At 42.2% G+C, this 22,430-nt stretch overlaps 4 protein-coding genes across 7 annotated transcripts; 3 read left to right on the top strand and 1 right to left on the bottom strand.

Annotated features, from left to right (window-relative positions):
- Window positions 1–70: 70 nt before the first annotated feature.
- Window positions 71–2,421, bottom strand: LOC114800569 (pyruvate dehydrogenase [acetyl-transferring]-phosphatase 1, mitochondrial). The gene is made up of 2 exons (XM_028998103.1): window positions 2,121–2,421; window positions 71–1,800 (listed from the first exon to the last, which is right to left on the bottom strand). The coding sequence occupies exon 2, from the start codon at window positions 1,774–1,776 to the stop codon at window positions 241–243; it is 1,536 nt and encodes a 511-aa protein (XP_028853936.1). The 5' UTR covers window positions 1,777–1,800; window positions 2,121–2,421; the 3' UTR covers window positions 71–240.
- Window positions 2,422–2,587: 166 nt separating this feature from the next.
- Window positions 2,588–6,234, top strand: nfs1 (NFS1 cysteine desulfurase). Its single transcript, XM_028998621.1, has 13 exons — window positions 2,588–2,829; window positions 3,137–3,213; window positions 3,382–3,498; window positions 3,654–3,737; window positions 3,820–3,972; window positions 4,143–4,236; window positions 4,324–4,458; window positions 4,556–4,713; window positions 4,822–4,927; window positions 5,009–5,090; window positions 5,166–5,249; window positions 5,329–5,418; window positions 5,512–6,234. The coding sequence occupies exons 1-13, from the start codon at window positions 2,706–2,708 to the stop codon at window positions 5,573–5,575; spliced, it is 1,368 nt and encodes a 455-aa protein (XP_028854454.1). The 5' UTR covers window positions 2,588–2,705; the 3' UTR covers window positions 5,576–6,234.
- Window positions 6,235–6,598: 364 nt separating this feature from the next.
- cpne1 (copine I) lies at window positions 6,599–22,203 on the top strand. 4 transcript variants are annotated; one of them, XM_028997585.1, is made up of 17 exons: window positions 6,669–6,719; window positions 8,080–8,162; window positions 15,755–15,886; window positions 16,050–16,229; window positions 16,365–16,439; window positions 16,692–16,763; window positions 16,883–16,966; window positions 17,056–17,145; window positions 17,638–17,736; window positions 17,865–17,951; window positions 18,105–18,164; window positions 18,260–18,393; window positions 18,834–18,888; window positions 18,978–19,029; window positions 19,106–19,239; window positions 20,059–20,295; window positions 20,958–22,203. In XM_028997585.1, the coding sequence occupies exons 3-17, from the start codon at window positions 15,755–15,757 to the stop codon at window positions 21,072–21,074; spliced, it is 1,608 nt and encodes a 535-aa protein (XP_028853418.1). In that variant the 5' UTR covers window positions 6,669–6,719; window positions 8,080–8,162; the 3' UTR covers window positions 21,075–22,203. The 4 variants fall into 4 exon arrangements, with proteins under 4 accessions (XP_028853417.1, XP_028853420.1, XP_028853418.1 ...); XM_028997584.1 differs by lacking the exon at window positions 8,080–8,162 and having other exon boundaries at window positions 6,599–6,719; XM_028997587.1 differs by lacking the exons at window positions 8,080–8,162; window positions 17,638–17,736 and adding an exon at window positions 17,474–17,569 and having other exon boundaries at window positions 6,599–6,719.
- On the top strand, window positions 6,661–13,331 carry rbm12 (RNA binding motif protein 12). The gene is made up of 3 exons (XM_028997582.1): window positions 6,661–6,719; window positions 8,080–8,162; window positions 9,681–13,331. The coding sequence occupies exon 3, from the start codon at window positions 9,703–9,705 to the stop codon at window positions 12,412–12,414; it is 2,712 nt and encodes a 903-aa protein (XP_028853415.1). The 5' UTR covers window positions 6,661–6,719; window positions 8,080–8,162; window positions 9,681–9,702; the 3' UTR covers window positions 12,415–13,331.
- Window positions 22,204–22,430: the final 227 nt, after the last annotated feature.

Here is a 22,430-nt window from a genome sequence, read left to right as displayed (position 1 = left end):
TTCTTGATCAAGGGGTTTCCATGGTGCCAATAATAGAGTAATAGGCCTGCTTTAAACTTCTTTTTTTTTCCCCTTATTATTGGCAATATATTGTTGGGATAGAATTGTTTTCCTTCCTTATTTAAAAACTCAACAGGGGTTAAAAGGAATGTATTCACACACAATTACCATAACCTGTACTATGAATTCATGCTGCATTATTAATGATGGTACACAAAAAAGCCCAATATTGTCATAGTTTTACAAAATCGGGTTGTTGAAATGAATCACTATTATAGTTATGTCATCCCTATACATTCTTGCCAGATCTTTGGGCAGGCCCAGCATTTTGGCCAGGCGTTTTGGGTCTACGGAACCAAATCCATCGCTTCCCAGGGCATGTCTGATCAGATGGGTTGTAGAGTTCTCATCCTCCAGAGCCGAGAACGCCCTGGTCTTCCTCTCCTGGAGCAGTCTGTGCATCTGGCCCAGAGTTATGGACAGTGCCGAGACCGGCTTCTGCCAGTGTAGGCCTGACAAGTGCTCCCCTATCACCTGCACCACAGTCTGCCTGTGCATTAGCTCCCATAAGCCATCCGTGGCCAGAATTAGGAACTTGTCCTGAGGTCGAAGCTTGTGCTGAGTCACCTCAGGCTCAGCTATAAGATACGGAGGAGTGTGATAATTTGGCGGTAGTGTTTTAGCATACTCGTTACCTGACACCATATCTGGCCGTGTCTCATACACCCGGATCAGCAGCTCGCTGCTCCACTTGAACTTCATGTCCCCAAATGCCCTGAAGGGCATTAGGAGACCCAGGAGCCTGTCGTGCTTGACTACAGTCTTACGCTCCCCAAATGGGTGCTCTGAGATGACCCTCTGCACCTCTTCAGGATTCTGAGCATTGTGGTCATTAGTAATGGTGAGAGCAGACCAGCTTCCGTCCTCCTCCTGGACACCCAGCACGGCCCTGCTGTCGCCCAGGTTTGCCACGTGAATGTTGTCCCCGTCAATGTGAACCACGCAAGCGGTGCACCCTGACAAGGCCACCCTGAGGGGGGTGGAATGAGAGAATTGGTCTCCGAAATCCACCTGGGCCTCCAAAGATATGTCATTGTCCAGTCTTTTAAAGGCACTGGCCAAGGCGTTTGGGATGTCCCCATCCTCCGCGTACTCTTGAAGGTCGATCCGCTCCTGCCAGTAGGTGCGCAGGCTGTTGAAGTACAGCTTGCCAGCGTCGGTGCTGACGTAATCGTTGGGGTGCTTGTGCCACTGCAGCATGGGCATGACGGGCCGCTCGTTCTCCACCGCCTGCTCGACGTCCGCCAGCGTCTTCAGCGACATCAGGGACACGGCCACGTAGTAGAACAGGCGTTCGCTCACCGCCTGCGCACACGCGGAGCCGGCGTGGCCGTCGAACACCCCGAAGAGCATCCCCCTGCTCTGCAGACACGTGGCCGCACTCCTGCGGTCCTCGCTCGGGGAGTTGGAGGCCAGGACGTTGCTGTCGAAGCCGGAGACGGTCCCTCCACACCGCCCGTCATATCCGCTGACTTTGAAACTGTACTCGTTCGCCTTCAGGGCGTGGTTGATCTGCGAAGCGGTCATTTCAACAGACGGGGTGCTGGACCTGTACTTCCTCTGACAATGAACGGTCGCCTTGGGGTCACTGACGTCCAGCAGTGACGTGGGGGAACGCCGCAAGCTGGTCTGGAATTTCAAAAAGCTTTGTCCTTTTGGTTTCCATTTGATCAAGGACAAAGGCCTCCTAAACTGATTAACAAAACGCGGTGACATCTTTGTTTAGAGCATTTACCGTGCCTAAAAAAAATAAAAAATAAAGATAAATTCATACTGAATCAAATAAATAAAGAATGACGGAGATCATCCTCATTTAACGCACAGTAACAAACAAGACGTGTACTAATATCATAAATGTCTATGAGTGGATGACTATTATCACTTATTCTTTCATTTATTTTGCACCATAATAAAGAATAACCTCCCCGTTCAGTCCGAGTGTCGTAAGAACTCCAGAAAGCCGGCCTCATAATGAAGGTCAACATCTGGACGTTCCATAAGGACAATAACAGTTCCAACACGGGGACGTTATAACGCGGATTGTTCTGAGCGACGCTCACCTTGTGCCGTCCGTCTCGGGAACTTGTTCTGGCTTCTAGACACATTTCTTGAGGATGAAAGTTACACTTTAACACACGCACTTCCTCTTCGCCCAGCTCACCACCCGAGGGCCTCGAAGCGATGCTGCGCAGTTTTTGTTTCTTTCTCTTTCTTTAACTGCGCTGTCACGCGTTCTGCGCGAGTCAGTGTTTTAATCATTATTTAATAATCTGAATGAATGAAACTACATGGGCGGCAAGATCGCGCCAAGCTGGGGGGCTGACAAATGTTTCGTTCCTGCTTTAGAAAAAAAACGTGAAGATAAACGCCAAGAATTCCGGAGCTCATTGGATAGCACGGAGAACTTCCGGTCTCTTCAGACAGACCCGCCTTCGACGCACAAGCCAATGGCCAAGGTCCCTGTGGTACGGGTACTTTTTACACCACGCCCACAACAAGGTCGGACGGCCAATGACAGGCCTGCTTCTGCGCAGGCCGTCGTCCGCCTGCGCCGTGCGTCCTCGCGGCTCGTGGAAGTGTCGTGCGTGTGTTTTGCTCGCAGGGAAGTTCGCGTTGTTTGAGCGCACACCGCGGGAATATAATAAATGCGAGTGGGGCCTGTTGTCGTCTCTTGCTGCACTGGGAACACGATGAGGAAGTTTCTGGGCCTCGCCAGTCCGCGGCTGAACTACGTTCCGAAAGCCGGCCTGGGGACTGCTCGAGAGAAAGGTGCGCCTGCCCGTCAGTCCTTGTAATCGGACCCTAATAACTTTCTACCTTAATCCTCAGTGGCGCAGTTGCATTTTGCCAGTGTCGCGAGAAAGATTTGTAAATTAATTTAATATCGTCAGCCCAACTCTCATATAACAGCTGTCAACTGTTATTTACATTTTACAAGTGACTTGCTCAGGGACACAATAGTAGTAAGTGCGTTTTGAACCTGGGTCTTCTGGTTCACAGGCGAGTGTGTTAACCACTAGGCTACTACCAATTAAAAATACTACCTATTTACATGTTGTGCATCGTGTTGTGACAGAAAGTATTAAGAGCAGGGAGCTGGAAAAAGATGAGCTGCGACCCCTGTACATGGACTTCCAGGCAACAACACCAATGGTATGTATTTTCTTACCCAAATATTTCACCAAGATTCACAAGTGCTGCTGGGGATCGTATTTTATGGGTCTGACCCAGAATATTCTTCCAAAAGATCAGTTAAGCTTCACCCGGAATTGTTCTCTATTAAATAAACAACTGCGTTCTTCTATTTTTTTCCTACGACAGGACCCTCGAGTTCTGGACGCAATGCTGCCTTATCAGGTGAATTACTATGGAAACCCTCACTCCAGGACTCACGCGTACGGCTGGGAAAGTGAGAGCGCCATGGAAAAAGCACGAAAAGTAATTAAGAATGAAATCCTTCTACCCTGACTAAACCCGGACTAGTCCAGTCATTTTCTCTGGGAAAGAATGTGGACGTTTATTTATCCGCTTTGCGCACTGTGATCATTTATTTACACAAGGAGCTGAATTCTAAACAATTGTTTCCCTTGCAGCAAGTGGCAGACCTTATTTCTGCTGACCCACGAGAGATAGTATTCACAAGTGGTGCCACGGAGTCTAACAATATGTCAATCAAAGTAAGTTGTCCTCTCAAGATCAATTGTAATCCTATCCGGTCGACCAAATAAATAATGCAATATTATCGTGCCTTGTGTCCAGGGTGTGGCTCGGTTTTATAAACCAAAAAAAAAGCACATCATCACTACACAGACTGAGCACAAGTGTGTTCTTGATTCGTGCCGAGTCCTGGAGTCTGAGGGATTTGAGGTCACATACTTGCCTGTAAAGAATAATGGACTTATTGACATTAAGGTATGTTTATGCATTGGTTATAATTTGCCCGGTCACATAATTTATTATGCTTTGGCACACACTTTCTGAACTGTGTGCTTTAATTTAGTTTGAACTGATTGCTTTAGTTTATTTACTTTTTTCATGTCATTCTTGGTTGTGCATGTCTGTTTGTGTGTTTTTCATTACAGCAATTAGAACAAACAATTCGGTCAGACACAAGCTTGGTTTCAATCATGACGGTCAACAATGAAATTGGAGTCAAGCAGCCCATACAAGAAATAGGTAATGCGTATTTGCCTGTCAGACCTGATCCTTTTCAGTATTATTGCTGTGTTGTTTGTTAATGTGTCCCCAAAATAACTATTTCAGGTCATATTTGTCAGTCCAAGAATGTGTTCTTTCACACTGATGCTGCCCAAGCTGTAGGAAAGATCCCCATCAATGTGTCTGATTGGAAGATTGACCTAATGTCTATTAGTGGACACAAAATATATGGTCCCAAAGGTAAGGTCAATGTAGTTCTAAATATTGTCTTAAAAAGGGTTCAACTGATGTTTGTGAGGGAGCATTGAATTCCTGCAATGGAATTTGTTTTGTGCAGGTGTTGGGGCTCTGTATGTGCGCAGGAGGCCTCGTGTTCGTATTGAACCTCTGCAGAGTGGAGGGGGACAGGAGAGAGGGCTGCGGTCAGGTACGGTGCCCACACCACTTGCAGTGGGGCTGGGAGCGGCCTGTGAGATTGCTCAGCAGGAAATGGAGGTATTTAGGAGACTAAGATAAAGATTATCTAGAACTAGGTGGTTGTTGTAGACTGTTTTTAACAAACTGGTGATATATCCTCTCTCTCTCCTACCCACCTGATTACAGTATGATCACAAAAGAGTGTCCATGTTGGCCAGTCGCCTTGTTCAGAAAATAATGTCAGAAATCCCAGAGGTTGTGATGAACGGTGATTCAGAGCAACGGTACCCGGGTAAGCACTTTCTCCTGGATGTGTCAGGGTTCCATGAGCTAACATAATGATTAATTCATTTTATTTTTTCTCTATCCACAGGGTGTATTAATCTCTCTTTTGCATATGTTGAGGGAGAGAGCTTGCTGATGGCCCTAAAAGATGTGGCACTTTCATCCGGCAGGTGTGTTGCTGAAGACATTAAACCTGTGTTGAAGAATTGTTCATTCCCATCAACTGTTTGTGTGTGTATTTATAGTGCCTGCACATCTGCCTCGCTTGAGCCATCATATGTCCTTAGGGCAATAGGAGCTGATGAAGACCTGGCCCACTCTTCAATTAGGTACGTAATATTTGGAATGTGCCATATTTTGTGAATAGTAGAAAATACAATAATTTTTTCCTTTTCCTTTTACGTAAAGGTTTGGAATTGGACGCTTCACCACGGAAGAAGAAGTAGACTATACTGCAGAAAAATGTATACAACAAGTCAGACGATTAAGAGAAATGAGGTATGTATGAGGAGTACAGAGTAATTGCTTGTTCCAACATTCACTTTGCTTTCATAATTATATCAATCTTTAAATTTTTTTGTTTCTCTGTAGTCCTTTGTGGGAGATGGTGCAGGAAGGAATTGATCTGAAAAGCATCAAATGGACTCAGCACTGAGCTTCAATCTGAGCCAGAGGAAAACGGCTTTGCAAATATGTAATTTGTAGAGTTGGTAAAACCGCCATTCGCAGCATGTCTGGGACATGTCTCAAGAAAAAAAGAAACACGCACAACTTTGTTTTTATTGAAGTTTATGTTGGAAAACCATTGTTCTTTGGTTATGGCATGAAACATGACCTGCTTTATCATCAGATAATATAAGTAGTGTCAGTGGCTTCTGACTTTAAAGAGCTTCTCAGCGTTTTTCATGTAGTTTGAGTTACATTCTAGGGGTTATCGGTTTATGCTTTTTCAGTCTGCCCCTTGTTTTTACAGAATGATTCATTACAGGTTCTAGTGCAATACTAAGGGGATAATTAACAGTCTGCACCTTGTTTCTGCAATGGCTTTTTGTGTACAATGTAAATCACACCATACAGTGATTGGCTTAATGGAATTTCTTTTTTTCCTGTCATTATTGGTATTTGTGCATATTTAAAAAGTGTTGTCATTATGTTATTACCTGATCCCCTCTGTGTACCTCTATTACATGCGTGTCTCTATGCAAGACTGAGATTCATGCTTTAATTAGTATAAATACTAATTCAGTTTACTTCTTGCCTGTAGGAAAGGAAAGATGTCAGTCTGTTCTACACAAATAAATAACTATAAACAGGTTTCTCTGTAATAGTTTTCTGATTAATCTTTGAATTTGGGCTGTATGATTTGTAATCATAGGATTGTAGAATTTTATAATTAAAATATTTTACAATGCACCCACTTATTGAGAATATAAAATGGTAGTGGGTGTGCTTTGTAACACGGAGCTATTAACATTTTTCTTGTATTACAATAGTTCATTTGAGTTAAGGGCACAAATGCTTGGATTTTGTGTGTCGATGCGTTACTCGGGCATTTTAAACTGTCTTCCATTTAAAAAAAAAAAAAAAAAAAAAGCTTAATCGGAATTTAGTGGATGCAGTATTGCGTCCTCATGCACGATGGGGCGGGACAGGGCGCCGATGACGTCACCACGGCGCCGCCCAGTGAGCGTGGCCGACATTTTGTGATTCCATCGTGCAGACTGGAGAAAAGCACGGACAAACAGCAGCAGCGAAGTGCCCTGCTTTAAAAAAAAATCTGTTTTAGACAGATCCTTTCGGTAAGAATATGCAAAGAATGTGAGTTGAGAGTGGATAACAATTACACAGGATGTTTGCACAGCGGTCTAAGGTGAAACATTGATTGCAGATGGCAACTGGCTTGTTAGCCTGCTAGCTTAGCTAGTTGTTTAACTATTGCACTGATGGTTTGCTAGTGCTAGCGTTGGCATCTGTTTGGTTCAGATTTGAAAAACAAAAAATCGAACAAATGAGGGAATGGGCAGTCGGTACTCGCTTGGAAAAATAACTTGGACATTCTGTAAAAATCTTCCGCGTTCGTTGTGTAATTCAGTGTAAATTACACGACGTGCTCGCTGAGTGCTTTCAGTGGTTTTGCTCTCGCATCTGAGAGAAATAGATTTCCAACCTGCGCCATCTTGTCAGAGTTTTTTTTTCTCTTTTTTTTTATTATCATGTGCTTTAAGGACAGGTTGCGGAGTGGAAGTGCAGTGGATGTTGTTATTTTCAGCCGGCGTTGTGGCTGTGGACGCGTTGTTTTTCCTCCCCGTTTCCTGCAGCGCTTGTAAAATCAGTCTGGGCCAGTGAACGCGTGAAAATGAATGACCTGTAACAGCGTGTCGTGGTGTTCAAGCCGTGTGCTGTTGGGGAAAATGTAGCTTCGCGGAGAAATTGTAGGCAGTAAAGCGTGCCGGAATGACATTTCGTCACGAAATTATTCTGTTATACGTTGAACAGGTTCTTGCTGCATTTGTTGCACTGTTTGTTTGTGCAGCTCTGGGCAGGTGCCAGATCTGTCACTATGTTATGTTATGACTGCTGAAGAGAAGTTATTTAGCCTGTCATGTTATCAACTGATTCCTTAATTAACACCTAGCGAATATATTGTTTGTTTGTGTATGTATATATGTAAACAATGACTTTTTATATTTGTAATTGCTTGATTGTTATACAAGTGGTACCGGACTTGAAGGTATCAGCCTGCAGAAATATGTAGGAAATATGGACTTATTTCTTTTAACAAGTGTCTGCTGCAGCACTTTTTTACGGTTTTGGATGCTGGAACATGCTGCTCTGATGAATGGTCTTTTCTGCTTTTTTATTTTGATGACGTTATTTCCTGTGATGTTCATGCTGTTTCCCAGTTTTTTTTTCCTTCCCCCAAATGGGCTGTTCAGTTGAATGCTTTGAGAATTTGGAATAATTGCTTTCGGCTTGCTGTGACTTGAGGGCTTTTTTCCATGCATAAGTGAAGACAATCTACTGTTTTCTGCTGGTTGCACTGCTGGGAAAAACTTTGTTTAGACGAATGCTACTCTTTGACTGGTGGTACATTTACGAACCTACATTGTGCTTACTGCTGCATTCATATCTTTGCCTCAATTTATTCTTTTGTTACAGTCTAGCGTTGATTTTAAATGCTTGACGTCAAGATTGGCTTGCGTGTCCTGTACGCCTTATAAAGGAAGCACCACTTAAAACAGGTAAGCATATGGGGAGATTTTTAAGCAGCCCAACTTGCCTATTCAGAGTGGTTTTGGCCTGGCACACATTTGAACATCACTAGTAGTTTGATTTCCACTGCACTGCAGCGAATTGCATTTTACAGGCTGTCCACAAAGGTTGCATACATGGACTGACAGAAGTCTTGAGTGCCTTTGCATTTTTTTTTTTTTTTATTTGCGTTTGGCCAATTCTGCTCTGAACAATGCAATATTGTGGAAAAATACTAATGTGTGCATTCTTTTCTAGTTAATTGTTTGTTGCATTGGGGAGGGGGGGGGGGTCTATCCAGGTTTGAATTCAAATTTTAAATTTCCACCCTCAAAATGCCCTTTCCGTTACATAGCTGTACAGATATTGATTTTGATGACTGTACTATTTATTTCACACATCAAATAAGCAAGACATTAATTTTTTATGAATGATGAAAATTCTTATCCATGTCCATGGTAATGCAACATAATTCTGTTTTCTTGCTGGTTCCTTCAGCATCGGGTGGGAATGTATGAGTTTTGGCACCCTGTCCTCACACCTAATAGTATTCAGGACCTCTTACAAGAGGAGTACTGCTGAAGGTTCCTTATCCTAGCTCTTCAGTGATAGCTTACACCTGCCTATGCTTATTTTTTTGTTCATGCACAATACATATATAGTATTATATTTATTTATTTGGGATTTAAAATTTTTCTGTAATCAGTTTGGTTTGTATACTTGTCAAGTGCACAATGGCATTTTACCCCTTTTGGCTAACTTCAGGAATTTGTTACATTCATTTTCCGAGTTCTGAAATAATGATTTTTGAAATTGGAGAAGTTATATAAAATTATATAAAGATACTAAACAGTATGCCGAGAATACTGCATGATGTTTCTGGAGTGTCATGATGAGTTTATTTACTCTGTTTACTGCTCAAGTTGAAACCAATCTAGGGCTGGGCGATATGGGCCAAAAATCCTATCACATTTCTATATTGTGTAATAGAGTAAGATCCAAATTTAACAACAAAATATTATACCACAATGTAATTGTGGTATAATAGACTTAATAAATACTTTCTATCTGTGTTTATTTATTTCATGTTCATGTCTTCATGTTTGGAATTAACACACCCACAACCCAGAGAACATAATCTTTCCGGGTTGTCGTTGCACAGCTAACTGTAGAATCATGCTGTGGACCACCTGACTTTACCAACCAGCATGTTATATGCTGGGGAACAATGCTGACCATTAGGGTAATTGCATGCAGGTTTTTTGGGGCTTTTCACATGGTGTGCATGAGGACAGTCACATATTACAGCTGTAAATCATATTGTCTCACAGTAGATCTCTTTTGAAATTTAATCAATATATCGCCCGGCCCATATTTAATTTCTTTATTTATTTTTGTCGGACGTGCTCTGGTTTGCATTTCTTTTTGCTTGGTCTGATGGTCACTTTCTTCTGTGTGTGATGTACTTCTCCTTCAGTCTGACAGCCATTGCCTTCTTTCACCTGCAGGTGTGTGTTGTTGCGCCTCAGAATGGCTGTGGTCATCCGCTTGCAGGGTCTCCCGATTGTTGCGGGGACCATGGACATTCGCCATTTCTTCTCTGGATTGACCATCCCAGATGGTGGGGTGCATATTGTAGGGGGTGAACATGGTGAGGCTTTTATCGTGTTTGCCACAGATGAAGATGCCAGGCTTGGTATGATGCGAACAGGGGGAAATATTAAAGGGTCCAAGGTATCCCTTCTGCTCAGTAGTAAAACAGAAATGCAAAACATGATTGAGCTTAGTCGCAGGCGATTTGAAACTGGCAGTGTAGAGGGAGCTGCAGGAAATGGTAACAGACCGGGTCCCCCAACCACCACAGGTGCAAGTGGCAGAAGCAGCATGGCAGCTGCAGCACAAGGCTTTTGTAGCACCACACCAACCACAGCTGCCACAACAGCCTCGGTGCATGAAGAAAGTAGCAACAAAAATGCATCTACTTTAACCACCACAAGCATCGGAAGTATACCACCCAGTTTCAGTAACAACTTCAGCAGTTCCAGCTTATCCATTGGATCCACCCTAACCACTGCCATGTCATCCCTAAACTCTGTACCTCCTCCCATGCCACCTTTGCCCACTATGCCATCTTTGCCACCCATGCCTTCTATTCCTCCAATGCCAGTTCCTCCAGCAGTATCCACTTTACCCCCTGTGCCGGCGGTTTCGCCATTAACGGCTGTTCCACCTGTCCCACCCATGACACACCTGTCGCACCTGCCTGCATTGCCTCCCTTTAATCCTGGTGTCCCTCCCCCGGTTGGTCCTGGACTCGCTACATCAGGGCCACCTTTATCCCTTGGGAGCCCCAACCATATGTTCCTGAACCCTATGAATCTTAATCCCATTAACCTCCAGGCTCACTTGAAGCCAGCAGTTGCCAATCCTGATGAGTTTTTTGTCCAACTTCAAGGCCTTCCATTCTCTGCCAGTGAGTTGGAAATCAGAGATTTCTTCAGTGGACTACAGGTTGACGTTATCCGTCTTCTCAGAGATAATTTAGGCAGGAGCAATGGCAGGGCCTTGGTCAAGTTCTTCACTCCACAGGACTCTTTTGAAGCTCTGAAAAGAAACACTGGAATGCTAGGCCAAAGGTATGTGGAAATAACTCCAGCAACCGAGAGACAGTGGCGAGAGAGTAACAGTGGAAATCAAATTCAAAACCTGTCCAAATCCAGTAATAACTCTGAGCTGGACAGGCATCGTCGAGGAAGCTCAAGTTCTGCATCTCCTTCAGGACGTGATCGTGCAAGGTCCAGGTCACCCCACAAGCAGGAGTTTTGTGTTTATCTGAAAGGCCTTCCCTATGAAGCTGAAAACAAACAAATATTTGAGTTTTTCAAAAACTTAGACATTGTGGAAGATAGCATTTACATTGCTTATGGACTTAATGGCAGGGCAACTGGGGAGGGTTTTGTTGAATTCAGAAATGAAATGGACTACAAAGCTGCCTTGGGCTGCCACATGCAGTACATGGGTAGTCGGTTTATACAGGTTCACCCTATCACTAAGAAAGCAATGTTTGAAAAGATTGATGCCATTCGCAAGAGAATGCAGGGATCTCAAGGTGATTTGAAAATGAGCTCAGGAGAAGGAAAGAATCCAAGGAACTGTGCTCATATCTCAAATATTCCTTACAATGTGTCTAAGAAAGATGTTCGTTTGTTTTTGAATGGAATTCAGTTGTTTGAAGAATCACTTAAAGTTCTGGTTGATGGTAACGGTAATGGTCTTGGCCAAGCAGTGGTACAGTTTAAATCAGAAGAAGATGCACTTAAAGCAGAACGATTGCATCGTCAAAAGCTGAATGGCAGAGATGCTTTTGTGCATTTGGTCACTTTTGAGCAGATGAAGGAAATTGAGAGAAACCCACCACCACAGGTAAAGAGAGGACAGAAATCACAAGCAAGTGCCCATGCTCAGGCACAGGCTCAAGCTCAGGCACAGGCTCAAGCTCAGGCACAGGCTCAAGCACAGGCTCAGGCACAGGCACATGCTCAAGCACAGGCTCAGGCGCATGCTTACCCTGCCATGACCAGTGATGAGTTCAACTTCTTGAGAAATACTGTAGGGAATCTCAACAATGGTCCACCCTTTGTTGCTCCTTTCACAGCACCTGGCAATGGTCTTGCAGGCCCCCCTCCATTGCCACCAATTAGTGCAGCTTTGGGTGACGTTGCATTAGGTGTTCCACCGCCAATGGTTGCAGGCCATTTACCAGGACCAGTTCTGGAGCCTCCAAGCTTCAGACCAGGGCCGGGAGGTAGTAATGGACCCCCTGGCTTCGTAGGAGGGCCTGAGAGTTTGAGAGGGATTCCACCTTTTGATAATGGATCAAGGAAGAGTGGTGCCCACAGCCGAGGAGGTGGACAAGGTCCTTCTGCAGGTCCACAGCTCACATTTGGTCCCACCTCTGAAAATCTGAGGGGTTCATCTGGGACTGGTGGGGCCAGTACTCCTAGACCAACAATAGTAAAGATTCAGAACATGCCATTCACTGTCACAGTTGATGAGATACTTGATTTCTTCTATGGTTATCAAGTTCTTCCTGGCTCGGTTTGCTTACAATTTAGTGAGAAGGGCATGCCTACGGGTGAGGCTATGGTTGCATTTGAGTCTCATGATGAGGCCATGTCTGCAGTCATGGATTTGAATGATCGGCCAATTGGGGCAAGAAAGGTTAAGATAAGTTTGGGATAAATCCCTGCCCCTTGGGTCAAATTTGGAAAGGGTATAATGATGCTGTTTTAGTCATGATTTGAGAACTAACCCTCAGCAAGGTTTTTTTTTTTTTTTTTTTTTTAATGAATCTGGATTCTTTAACAACACAAATCAGTTTGATCAGTCAACAGACCTCTTTGTCTTATTAATTACAAAGCACAATGACATGGGTCATAGAGAGAAGAGTCTTTATGATTGGAAAGAGCTACACATTACTGATAACCAGTTCATTCATGTTAATAGAAGCATTTCAGTTCTTATTGGAACATTCTGGAAGTGTTATTACTGTGCTGATGGGTCTGTTTTTTTACTGGCTAGCATGTGATATTTTTTCCTCAATGTCTTCAATGTTTTGTATTTTTGCTGTAGTCTTTGACCCCATGATTGGTTATGCTATTGCAAACTGGGTATAGGCTACACCAAATGCTGCCATGCATTGTGTGTGGACGTAACCGCTGTCTTGCGTTGATTTTTCTCTCCTTTCTTGCTCCATGTTTTCTTTCACAAAATGCTATTGTCAATGTTTGTTGCAATATCAGATGCTAATTTTGGAAGCTTTTTCAGACATCAATTCTGAAAATGTTTATGAATGTCAGAGTGACATTTTGTATTTGAAAGCTTTTCTCCCAACACTGCATTATGTTGTCTTCAAGAGATGCGCTGTATCTTTGGTGTAGATCCTCTTTGGAACTTCAGTTTCGTAGTGCTCTTGTTTTCATGAATTTATTTTTGACGTTCCAGCTGTTTTTTTTTGCAGTTGTGTATATACTGTTAAGCCAATTTTGTCAATAAAATGACATTCCCGAATGGTATCTGAAAGCTATTGTATGATTCTCTTGTGCTTTTATTTCTCTTTTTAGTACACACAAGTAAAATAAAGCTTGTTTTTTTCTGTGTTTTCTGTACTTCTATGCACACCCAGATATGAAGCAATCACAATTTTTGTCAGTATTCATATTTGGAATAATTACCTGACCCCCCTTTTTTGCACCCTTTTGAGTACATTTAAGAGGTTTCTTTGCTGTTAGTCCATAATGACAGCAGTTTCTTGCAATTTAACGCACAATTTATGACTAAGGCATATCAAGTCTTAGTGCTTCAGAGTTTATGCGATCATGATCGCACATGTACATGATGAAATTTACCTGAAAAACTTTAATGGCTCACTGTAGAATTGCTGAGTTGGTGGTGTGTTTAATTGAGTTTGTCAAGAAATCATAAGCAGCATAAGTGGAATTGGAAAAAGCTGGACTAGAGATTTCAGGTTTATAAAATTGGGTTTTCACCCGCTCTTGTTCTGAAAGTTAATGCTGTGGAATTATGACTCTTGCTGGCACCATTGGTAAATGGTGACCGATAAAGCGACGAGGAGGTTTTGATCTGTTATTGGTAAACATACATGGCTTTTTTGCCCCAAAAAGCACCGACAGGTTAAAATCTGTTTTCCATATATTATCAACAGGGTTTATGAACTTGATGTGTTTCTCTGTATTGCATGGATTTGTGGATTTGATTGTACTGGTGCAAAACAGAATATCTTTTTTCCTGGGAGACTTTTTTTCTGCTATTTGATCCTGATTGATAGGAAGGTAAGTACTGTGTTCTGGGTTTTTTGTGTTTTTTAGATCACTGAAGTTGGGTGTAATAAGTCAATCTTGGAGGATCACATGTTGCCAAAGCCGTCTTTCGTATATAGCTGCCTGCAGTGAGTTGTTTGAGAGTGGACCATTTATAATATGCTGTGCAGTCAAATGTAATTGCTTAGTGATTCATATTTCTTTGTCACTAGAAATAAATGCTCAATGAAGAACTTGTTCAATGTAGTTGCAATTTTAATATCCAAAGAATTTTTAAACAGGAAGCAATCATTACGTCTAATTTAATATTTTGTACATTGACCATGAACTTGTAAATAAAGACCTATAACATGAGTGCATGTTATAGGATGTATGTTCATTTTAATGTTGGCTGTTGTAAAGGGTTTCACACCCTTCTCAGTAGAAAAATAGACCAGCAATAAGTTCCACCGTACAGCATTATATTATACTTTATATGCAGAATATTGTATGGTGCACAACTTTATGGGTTGTTTCTCTATTTGGTTTGAAGAGTCACACTCCTGTGTGCACACAAAGCTAATAAGTCAAAAATGGGTTGTACTTCAAGAAAAATATAGGTTTATGGACAAATGCTGTGCTCTTAAGTAATTAAGCAAGGTTGGGATACCTACTGAACATCGCTTTTTCATACATGGAACCTGCCACTCTTGTGTGCTGCAAGTGTTTTTGACTTGGTGAACGTACTTGTGGATGCTACTTGTGGATGGTCTGATACGTTTGTCAGTGATTTTATAATGTAGTGTCATGCTAAAAAATGTAGCTTTATTTGGGATACTGAGTGAAAGTGCAGTGATTGCACAGCACACAGTGACCCGTTGGAATGGTCCCTCTGCTTTTAATCCACCACTCTTGGTGAGCAGTGGGCAGCCATGAAAGGCGCCCGGGGAGCAGTGTGTGGGGACGGTGCTTTGCTCATTAGCATCTCAGTGGGATTCGAACCGGCAACCTTTCAAATACAGGTCCGATTTCTTGATACGCTACTTCACACACCGCATGCGTGTATAGGACTTGTGGATGTCACACCGCGCGTAATTGCTTTATTTTATGTAAGTGGAATTTGTGTAAATGGACCCGCGCGTTTCAAACGCAGCGCTCGCCGCTTTAAGTCAAGTTCTGCTTGCAGCGAACTTTCTTTCCTCAGCTCTATTACACGTAGTTCTGTGCACACGCTGCTCCCGCAACGCGGCGACCGCGCCGCTTCCTGCTCTTATTGGCGCAGGCTTTCGACCAATGGGAGCGCGTTCCTGCTTCCTTTCCACCAATGGGAGAGCGATGACTGTCAGGGTGCTCTGCCCCACCCTGTGCGTTGAAATCTGCATTTTTTTATGGGCGTATGCCGTTGCGCCGGTTTGTAGTGCGTTAGAGTGGCGATATAAGGGTAGAGTATGTTTTTTTTTTTTACGTGGTTTGGCTTGCGCTGCTTTTTGCTCTGGTTTCAGTTTCGCTGCTGTTTCTTTTTAACCGCGTGATTATTTCGAAGTTGAGGCGCTGCCTGTATTTTTTTTCAAAGAAACCATAGTGCTTCGGTGTGGTCTTTTTTCCCCCCCCCTCCCCACCTACTAACTACTACAGTAGTTCTGTCGAACCGTAATAACCGGGCCGAGCTCTGCATTTTTCTCTCCGTCCGCGTTTACTGCCCCGTTCGCTCGCCGCACGACCCGGAAGCGCCCACCACCTTTCTTTCTTTCTCTCTTCTTCAGATGGCTGTCCAGTGCGTGTCCAAGGTCGAGCTCTCCATCTCCTGCAGCAGCCTGCTCGACAAGGACGTGGGGTCCAAATCCGACCCGCTGTGCGTGCTGCAGCAGAGCGCGGGTGACGCCAAATGGGTCGAGGTTCGGCAAATGCCTTACTCTGCTGAAATGATGTCTTGTTGGCTAGTTTCGTATATGATGATCTGAAACAAACACTTAAGACGTGTTGTATTTTTCAGGAAATGTGTGTGGTTTAATTATACATTAATTATTTCTTCATTATAAACAAATTGTGTTCCTTAAGGTTGATCGCACGGAGAAGGTGAATAATTGCCAGGACCCTGAGTTCTCCAAGAAGATCCGTATTGACTACTACTTTGAGAAGGTCCAGAAGCTGAAGTTTGGCATCTATGACATTGACAATAAGTCTGTGGATCTGGGTGATGATGACTTCCTGGGCGGGTTTGAATGCACACTGGGTCAGGTGAGATTTTTAATTCCCATTGTTCTTTACTCAGCAAATATTCCTGAATTTGTGAATAATGGGGCGAAAAAAGTTGCTGATGTTTGATGTTCGTAGCAACTCTTGATAGCTATCATCCTGCTGTTTGTCTGGCAGATTGTATCAAGTAGAAAGTTGACCCGACCTCTGGAGCTAAAACCAGGGAAACCAGCCGGCAAAGGCAGCATCACAGTCAGTATTCAAATATACATTATTATATTAATATTTTTAAAGGTATTTACTGTTACAGTTCCAGGCTTATGAAATGACCCGTAATCACATACAGCTTTGCATTTCCAGTCTTCATTTCTTTATTTGTTTGAGTGTTTTAAATTAATGTATGGCACACAATGATCTCTTGATGATCTCTGTATAATGCATTTGTTTTAATGCCCAATTAAATTTAGTTACGTTCATGTACTTTTCCTCCTCTGTATTTTACAGATTACAGCTGAGGAGATCAAAGACAACAGAGCCATTGTGCTGGAGATGGAAGCTAAAGGTTTGGATAAAAAGGTGTGGGCAGACTTAGTTTTGAGGCCATATCATTATTTTAAAGTTAACTGAGGAACTCACAGAATAGACTGTTTTCAGACTGTTTTTCATCTTTTTTTTTTTTTTTTTTTTGCCTGAAGGATCTTTTTGGAAAGTCAGACCCATTCCTTGAGTTCTTCAAGAAAGAAGATGATGGCAAATGGCAACTGGTCTATAGAACAGAGGTAAAGATCTGGTGGTACTTTAGGTTTGTAACTGATAATGATAATAATCGGTCTTATTTGGCTGTATTAATCCTTTTTTCCACCTGTAGGTGATTAAGAACAATCTGAATCCATCTTGGAAAGCGTTTTCAGTGTCGCTCCACACGTTTTGCAGTGGTGACCTGAACAAACCTATTAAGGTATGAGGTGAACAGTAATTTTCCCTAAAAAGCTATGCCCTTTCATAATTTAGAACATCTAAATCAAGTTTGCTTAAATCTGAATCATGCTCTGCTTATATGTGAAATGTCTTTGGTTCCTTCTTTAGTACTTCTGTGCATGGACAAAATTGCACAAGCATTTCTGCATGCTGAATTATTACAGCATGCTTAGACATGTGACTTCTTTCACCATTTACAGGGATCTTTACTGACGCCCTCAAAGCAAATTCTGGGCTTGGAGCTACTCAGGAATAGCTTGTTTCTGTCCATGAGGTTTAACCAGTTTGTGTCTGTGTCTGACTGGCAGGTGACTTGTTATGATAAGGATGAAGACACCAGTTCAGATATGATAGGAGAATTTTCCTGCACCACCGCACAGTTTATGGAGGCTAAAGACCACGTGGTGAGCAGGAACATTGCTTTGCTTCCACCCTTAGAAACCCCTGTTTCCTCTTCCCCTCTCACTCCCAGGTCCATTGCTCGGACTATGATAACGATGGCTCTCATGATCTAATTGGCATTTTCGAAACTAATGTAACACAAGTACAGACAGCTGCACATGGCTCACCGGTGAGGCCGGGTTTTTATTTCCTGTTTTGTCAGCTAGCTTTTATTTTCCTGTATTCCTGTTCTGTGTAGTTATTTCCCCCCATGCGGTGACCAAAAAAGTTGTGAGCCTTTCTTCTGGCCTGCTGCAGGTGGAGTTTGACTGTATCCACCCAGAAAAGAAGCAGAAGAAGAAGAGCTATAAGAACTCGGGGGTAGTCCGTGTAAAATCATGCCGGGTACGTTTATAAAACTACAAACTGTAATTGCAGCGTCACTGTACATATTACAGAATTGCACACCTAAAATGTGCTGTGGTGATCTGTTTGCATATCGAGAATGATTGTATGTAATCATATATATTTGACGTCTTTGTCTGGTGTCATTTTCAGATAGAGTTGGAATATTCGTTCCTGAATTATATCATGGGAGGTTGCCAGATTAATTTCACAGTAAGTATACAGTTGCACTGTTGCATTCGGTCATTTGGCTGGTCTGGATTTGTTTTGTCTGTAAGTGATTTGGCATTTGTGTGTGGTGTTTTTAGGTGGGCATTGACTTCACTGGTTCTAATGGTGACCCTCGCTCCCCTGATTCACTCCACTACATGAGTCCAAATGGCATTAACCAGTATCTCTCTGCTATCTGGTCTGTAGGACTTGTGGTGCAAGATTATGACACGTGAGCACAGACTCTTTGTATATATTGATGTCACAAATAAAATGAATTCCTACATTTCTGGCAATGCACTGCATAATAAAGCATTGTATTTTAGTGTTATATACTACAAAATACAGTATATCTAGCATAAATGTTATGGTTTTAAATAACAAATTCACAGCCTGTTGATGTGCCCTCCCTGGACAGGCAGAGCGATTTCCGGTTTCATGCAGCGTTGCATTAAATAAGTTCAAGAGATTTCTTAGCCGTATATTACAAGGTTCACAGTTCTTGAGGTCTGTGAACGTGTGGGTCGTTCTGTGGTCATTCAGAATCCATAACGAACTGGGAGAACTGATAAGATTCAGAGCTGAAGAACCCTTCCATCTTTATAATGGAGCCTGAGTTGTGTCATAACCTTGTGCTACCAAACTTATCATCATTTTGTTTTTGTCTTTCAGAGATAAATTATTCCCTGCCTTTGGATTCGGTGCACAAGTGCCTCCAGACTTTAAGGTTGGTTGATTTAATTGCTTTAGTAGTAAAATGAAAATACTTTTATATGTTAATACATAGACAACAGTAGTCATACCCTTATCCTGCAGGTATCACACGAGTTTGCACTGAACTTCAACAGTAGCAGTCCCTATTGTCAAGGTAAATGGATAAATTGTAAATTAAAGTCCCTTTACAAGTCGAATGTGTGATTTGTGAGTTACGGTTTCCCTGCCAGGTGTACAGGGGATTGTGGATGCATACCGCATGGCCCTCCCTCAGGTCAGGCTATATGGCCCTACCAACTTCTCCCCCATCATCAACCATGTGGCCCGCATCGCTTCTGGAGCCGCGCAGCAGCCCACTGCTTCCGTGAGTCCCCAACCAATGCAGTTTATTCATTGGTTTATTCAAGCAGGCTGTGCAGATAAAATGCTGATGTTATGGGACCATATGGGACACGGAAAATGTTCATGTTAAATGACGTCACAGTCGAGTCTTCTTTTGCGTCATTTTGAAATATGATCTAACCATGTCAAACTTTATGGAAATTCAACTTTTAAAAAAATTATTGAAAGATCATAGGTAGAAACTGGGCAAAGCAGAAATGTGAGGTTGGGGGGTGATTTGGGTGTCAGAGACTTCCATTAGGGCATTTGTTTTTCCGTGTCAGTTTTGTAAAGCGACATTCTTGTGCAGCTTCCAAAATGTGGTTTCAATAGCCACTTGTTTTTTCATTGTGTTCAATATTATGCAAGCTGGGAGCTTACTGAGCCATGTTTTAGTTTATTATAAGAATAGGCTTGAACATATGATTGGTGGTGAGGTAGCTTTCCATTCGGCACAAAGGCAGAGGTAAGCTGCTGCTCTTACCCCATTGTCTGATGAAGAGGCATTGCTTGGGTGTGTTAGCAAACTATGTTGGGAAAATGGAGCACTGCTTTTAGCACAAAACTGTTAACAATAATATGTGTATTTGACTAAACCATAGTGCTCCCTGCACACAAAGTGCAAGGCAGTAAGAGCCTTGAAGTTAGAAGGGTATGTGTTTTATAGGGGGGAAATTGGAAACACATGAGATGAATGCAGAACGAGTCATAATGCCATAGTGAATTTCACCTCCTTTTATGTTGTTTTGCAGTTTCCTCTTCTCATTAGTTCTTAAACAGCTCTATTGTTCTCTACCCATAGCAATACTTTGTTCTGTTGATTATCACTGATGGAGAGATCACAGACCTTGACCAGACAAGGCAGGCCATTGTGGACAGCTCCAAGCTCCCCATGTCTATAATCATCGTGGGAGTGGGTGAGGCTGACTTTAAGGCCATGGAGTTCTTGGATGGGGACAATGGAGTCCTGAAGTCCCTGACTGGCGAGCCTGTGGTCAGAGACATCGTGCAGTTTGTGCCCTTCAGGGAATTCATCAATGTAATCAGCTTTTGATTGTTCCATACATACACTACCAGTCAAAAGGTTTGACGCACCTACTCATTTATTGCATTCTTTTATATTATAGAACAAAACTGAAGACACGTGAGGTTATGTGTTAAACAAAATCTAGCAAACGAGACAAAAAGTTGAACATTTGAGTTTCTCCAAAGCAGGGACCCTTTGCTGTGGTACCAGCATTTCATACTCTTGGATTCTCTCCACCACAATAATTTAGATGACAGGGATGGTTTTCCAACAGTCCTGAAGGTTTAAGCTAAAGCATTTTCTTATCATTCACTTATTTTAATGAGCATCTTGTGACAAAAGTGAACGAAGCAGCCATGAAGGTAAAAAGCGTTGACTCTGGAAATTCATCAAACATTCTTCCTGCTACCAAAAAATGCTACATATGTTTCTTTCATTAAATCCTTCAAATTGGGCTCCATCTTAGTCTCCATAACCTCTACAGAGTAGGTGCATCCAAATTTTTTGACTAGTAGCATAAATACATATGTGCATCATAAGTTAAATTCATAAGCAGCATCCTGTTATCTAGTAAATACTACTTTATAATGCTTTTAAATTAGCGTTTTGTTGTGAGATACATTTTACTGTACTGTACTGTTTTTTTTTTTTTTTTTTTGTTTGTTTCTCTGAAGGCGCCTAAGGAGTCTCTGGCACAGACAATCCTTGCAGAAGTGCCAAGTCAACTTGTGTCATATTTCAAGATGAGGAAGTTGTCCCCAGTCAATCCTCCTGCTCCAGTGTCCAAGTAAAGCTGGATCTTCTGCAGTACCACAGTCTTGCCGTTAGAGGCCACTCTCATGCCTCATGCTGAAATAAAGCCTGAGCAGGACTGATGGACTCACCGATGCTGTCTAAATGGAAACTACATTTTAAATGCCACTTACGAAATGCCTTTTTTCCTCATTACTTCTTTAAGACCAGTATGAATTTTTTGGAAGTTATGTCATAATGTTTCGCACTCTAAAGTGGAAGAAAACATTCCACTCTCCATTACTGACATTTTGGTTTTGGGATCTGATAATGCAAATGTTCTCATGAATGGGATCAGTGCTTTAACTTACACATGTATTTGCATGTTGGCTGAATAATGCACAGGGTAATATGTCCCACTGTTCATAATTATAAGTAATAATGTAATAATCGCTTTCACAGTGGCCAAATATGCCCAGTGTATCATGAACTATAGAAACATCTATGCAATTACCTTTTTGCAGTTCTACATTATGCCTTAACTATGAAAATAATTTATAGCCATAGACCATGCCTTAGAATTTCAGTGCCTTTTTATATTATATTTCTACGCATTTGAAGCTTGTTTAAAATTGGCACTCCATTAACAAATACCAAGCTTGTAATGCCTCTTTGTCACTTTATTGTTTGTAGTGCCATATTGCCTTTTTTTATCTTGCCTATTGCCCCTTAATGTTTAAGTTCAATTGCAATTTTATTTGCAAAATAAGCATGTCATCTTATATATTACTAATTTCATTTTGTATTTGAAAGGGAGCAGTTTGCCATGCATCATGAAACAACATTATTGTTATGTAGGGCTTGGTGGTGGAGCTATAAAAATGATACTACATTGTCCAGTGTGATCTGAACTGGACCACTGCTGATGAAGATTATGCTAATTCTTTTTAATAATGATGGAAATTGGGAACTGGTGCTTCATGTCCTAGGGATTTTTACAATATGCTGCCCAACCCTGTGTCCAAGGGTTGACGTATTTCCAGCACTTGATTCACTTTCTAAATAAAGTAAATGGGGTAAAGTGTTACCCCATTAACACAGAAACAAGATAAACATTCTGCAAATGTTTTGTTGCCAATCAGTGTATACTGCTTTTTTTGCTCACAGAATAAATATATATTTGAAGAGTTCCTTTGTATTGTTTTGTTTTCCCTCTTACCCAGTTCTGTGTGTTTTATGAAATTAGAGCATTTTTATTAGTGCTAACAGGAAGTCCTCAGCAGGTAACTCCCGTTTACCTGAGACCAGTGCTTGAGGGCCACCGTGGTTACCTGAGAGCGGGGTAAACACCGACCCAGTTCCTTAAGGCGGGGCCTGCCTTGTGTCCGGTCTCCTCCTCACTTAACAGGCCGAGT

The sequence above is a fragment of the Denticeps clupeoides genome, chromosome 12 (genome assembly GCF_900700375.1).
Source record: "Denticeps clupeoides chromosome 12, fDenClu1.1, whole genome shotgun sequence".
Taxonomy (NCBI): Eukaryota; Metazoa; Chordata; class Actinopteri; order Clupeiformes; family Denticipitidae; genus Denticeps; species Denticeps clupeoides.
Note: the sequence above shows the minus strand (reverse complement) of the source record. Positions and strands in the feature narration are given on the sequence as shown.

What these genes read in the sequence shown, in the direction of transcription:
- LOC114800569 (XM_028998103.1), bottom strand. Translation starts at nt 1,776, where the DNA reads ATGTCACCGCGTTTTGTTAATCAGTTTAGGAGGCCTTTGTCCTTGATC.
- nfs1 (XM_028998621.1), top strand. Translation starts at nt 2,706, where the DNA reads ATGCGAGTGGGGCCTGTTGTCGTCTCTTGCTGCACTGGGAACACGATG. An exon ending in TTCAGAGCAACGGTACCCGG is followed by an intron (nt 4,928 to 5,008) that starts GTAAGCACTTTC and finishes CTCTATCCACAG; the next exon opens with GGTGTATTAATCTCTCTTTT. An exon ending in CTGGCCCACTCTTCAATTAG is followed by an intron (nt 5,250 to 5,328) that starts GTACGTAATATT and finishes TTTTACGTAAAG; the next exon opens with GTTTGGAATTGGACGCTTCA.
- rbm12 (XM_028997582.1), top strand. Translation starts at nt 9,703, where the DNA reads ATGGCTGTGGTCATCCGCTTGCAGGGTCTCCCGATTGTTGCGGGGACC.
- cpne1 (XM_028997584.1), top strand. Translation starts at nt 15,755, where the DNA reads ATGGCTGTCCAGTGCGTGTCCAAGGTCGAGCTCTCCATCTCCTGCAGC. An exon ending in CCGGCAAAGGCAGCATCACA is followed by an intron (nt 16,440 to 16,691) that starts GTCAGTATTCAA and finishes TGTATTTTACAG; the next exon opens with ATTACAGCTGAGGAGATCAA. An exon ending in TAGCAGTCCCTATTGTCAAG is followed by an intron (nt 19,030 to 19,105) that starts GTAAATGGATAA and finishes TTTCCCTGCCAG; the next exon opens with GTGTACAGGGGATTGTGGAT.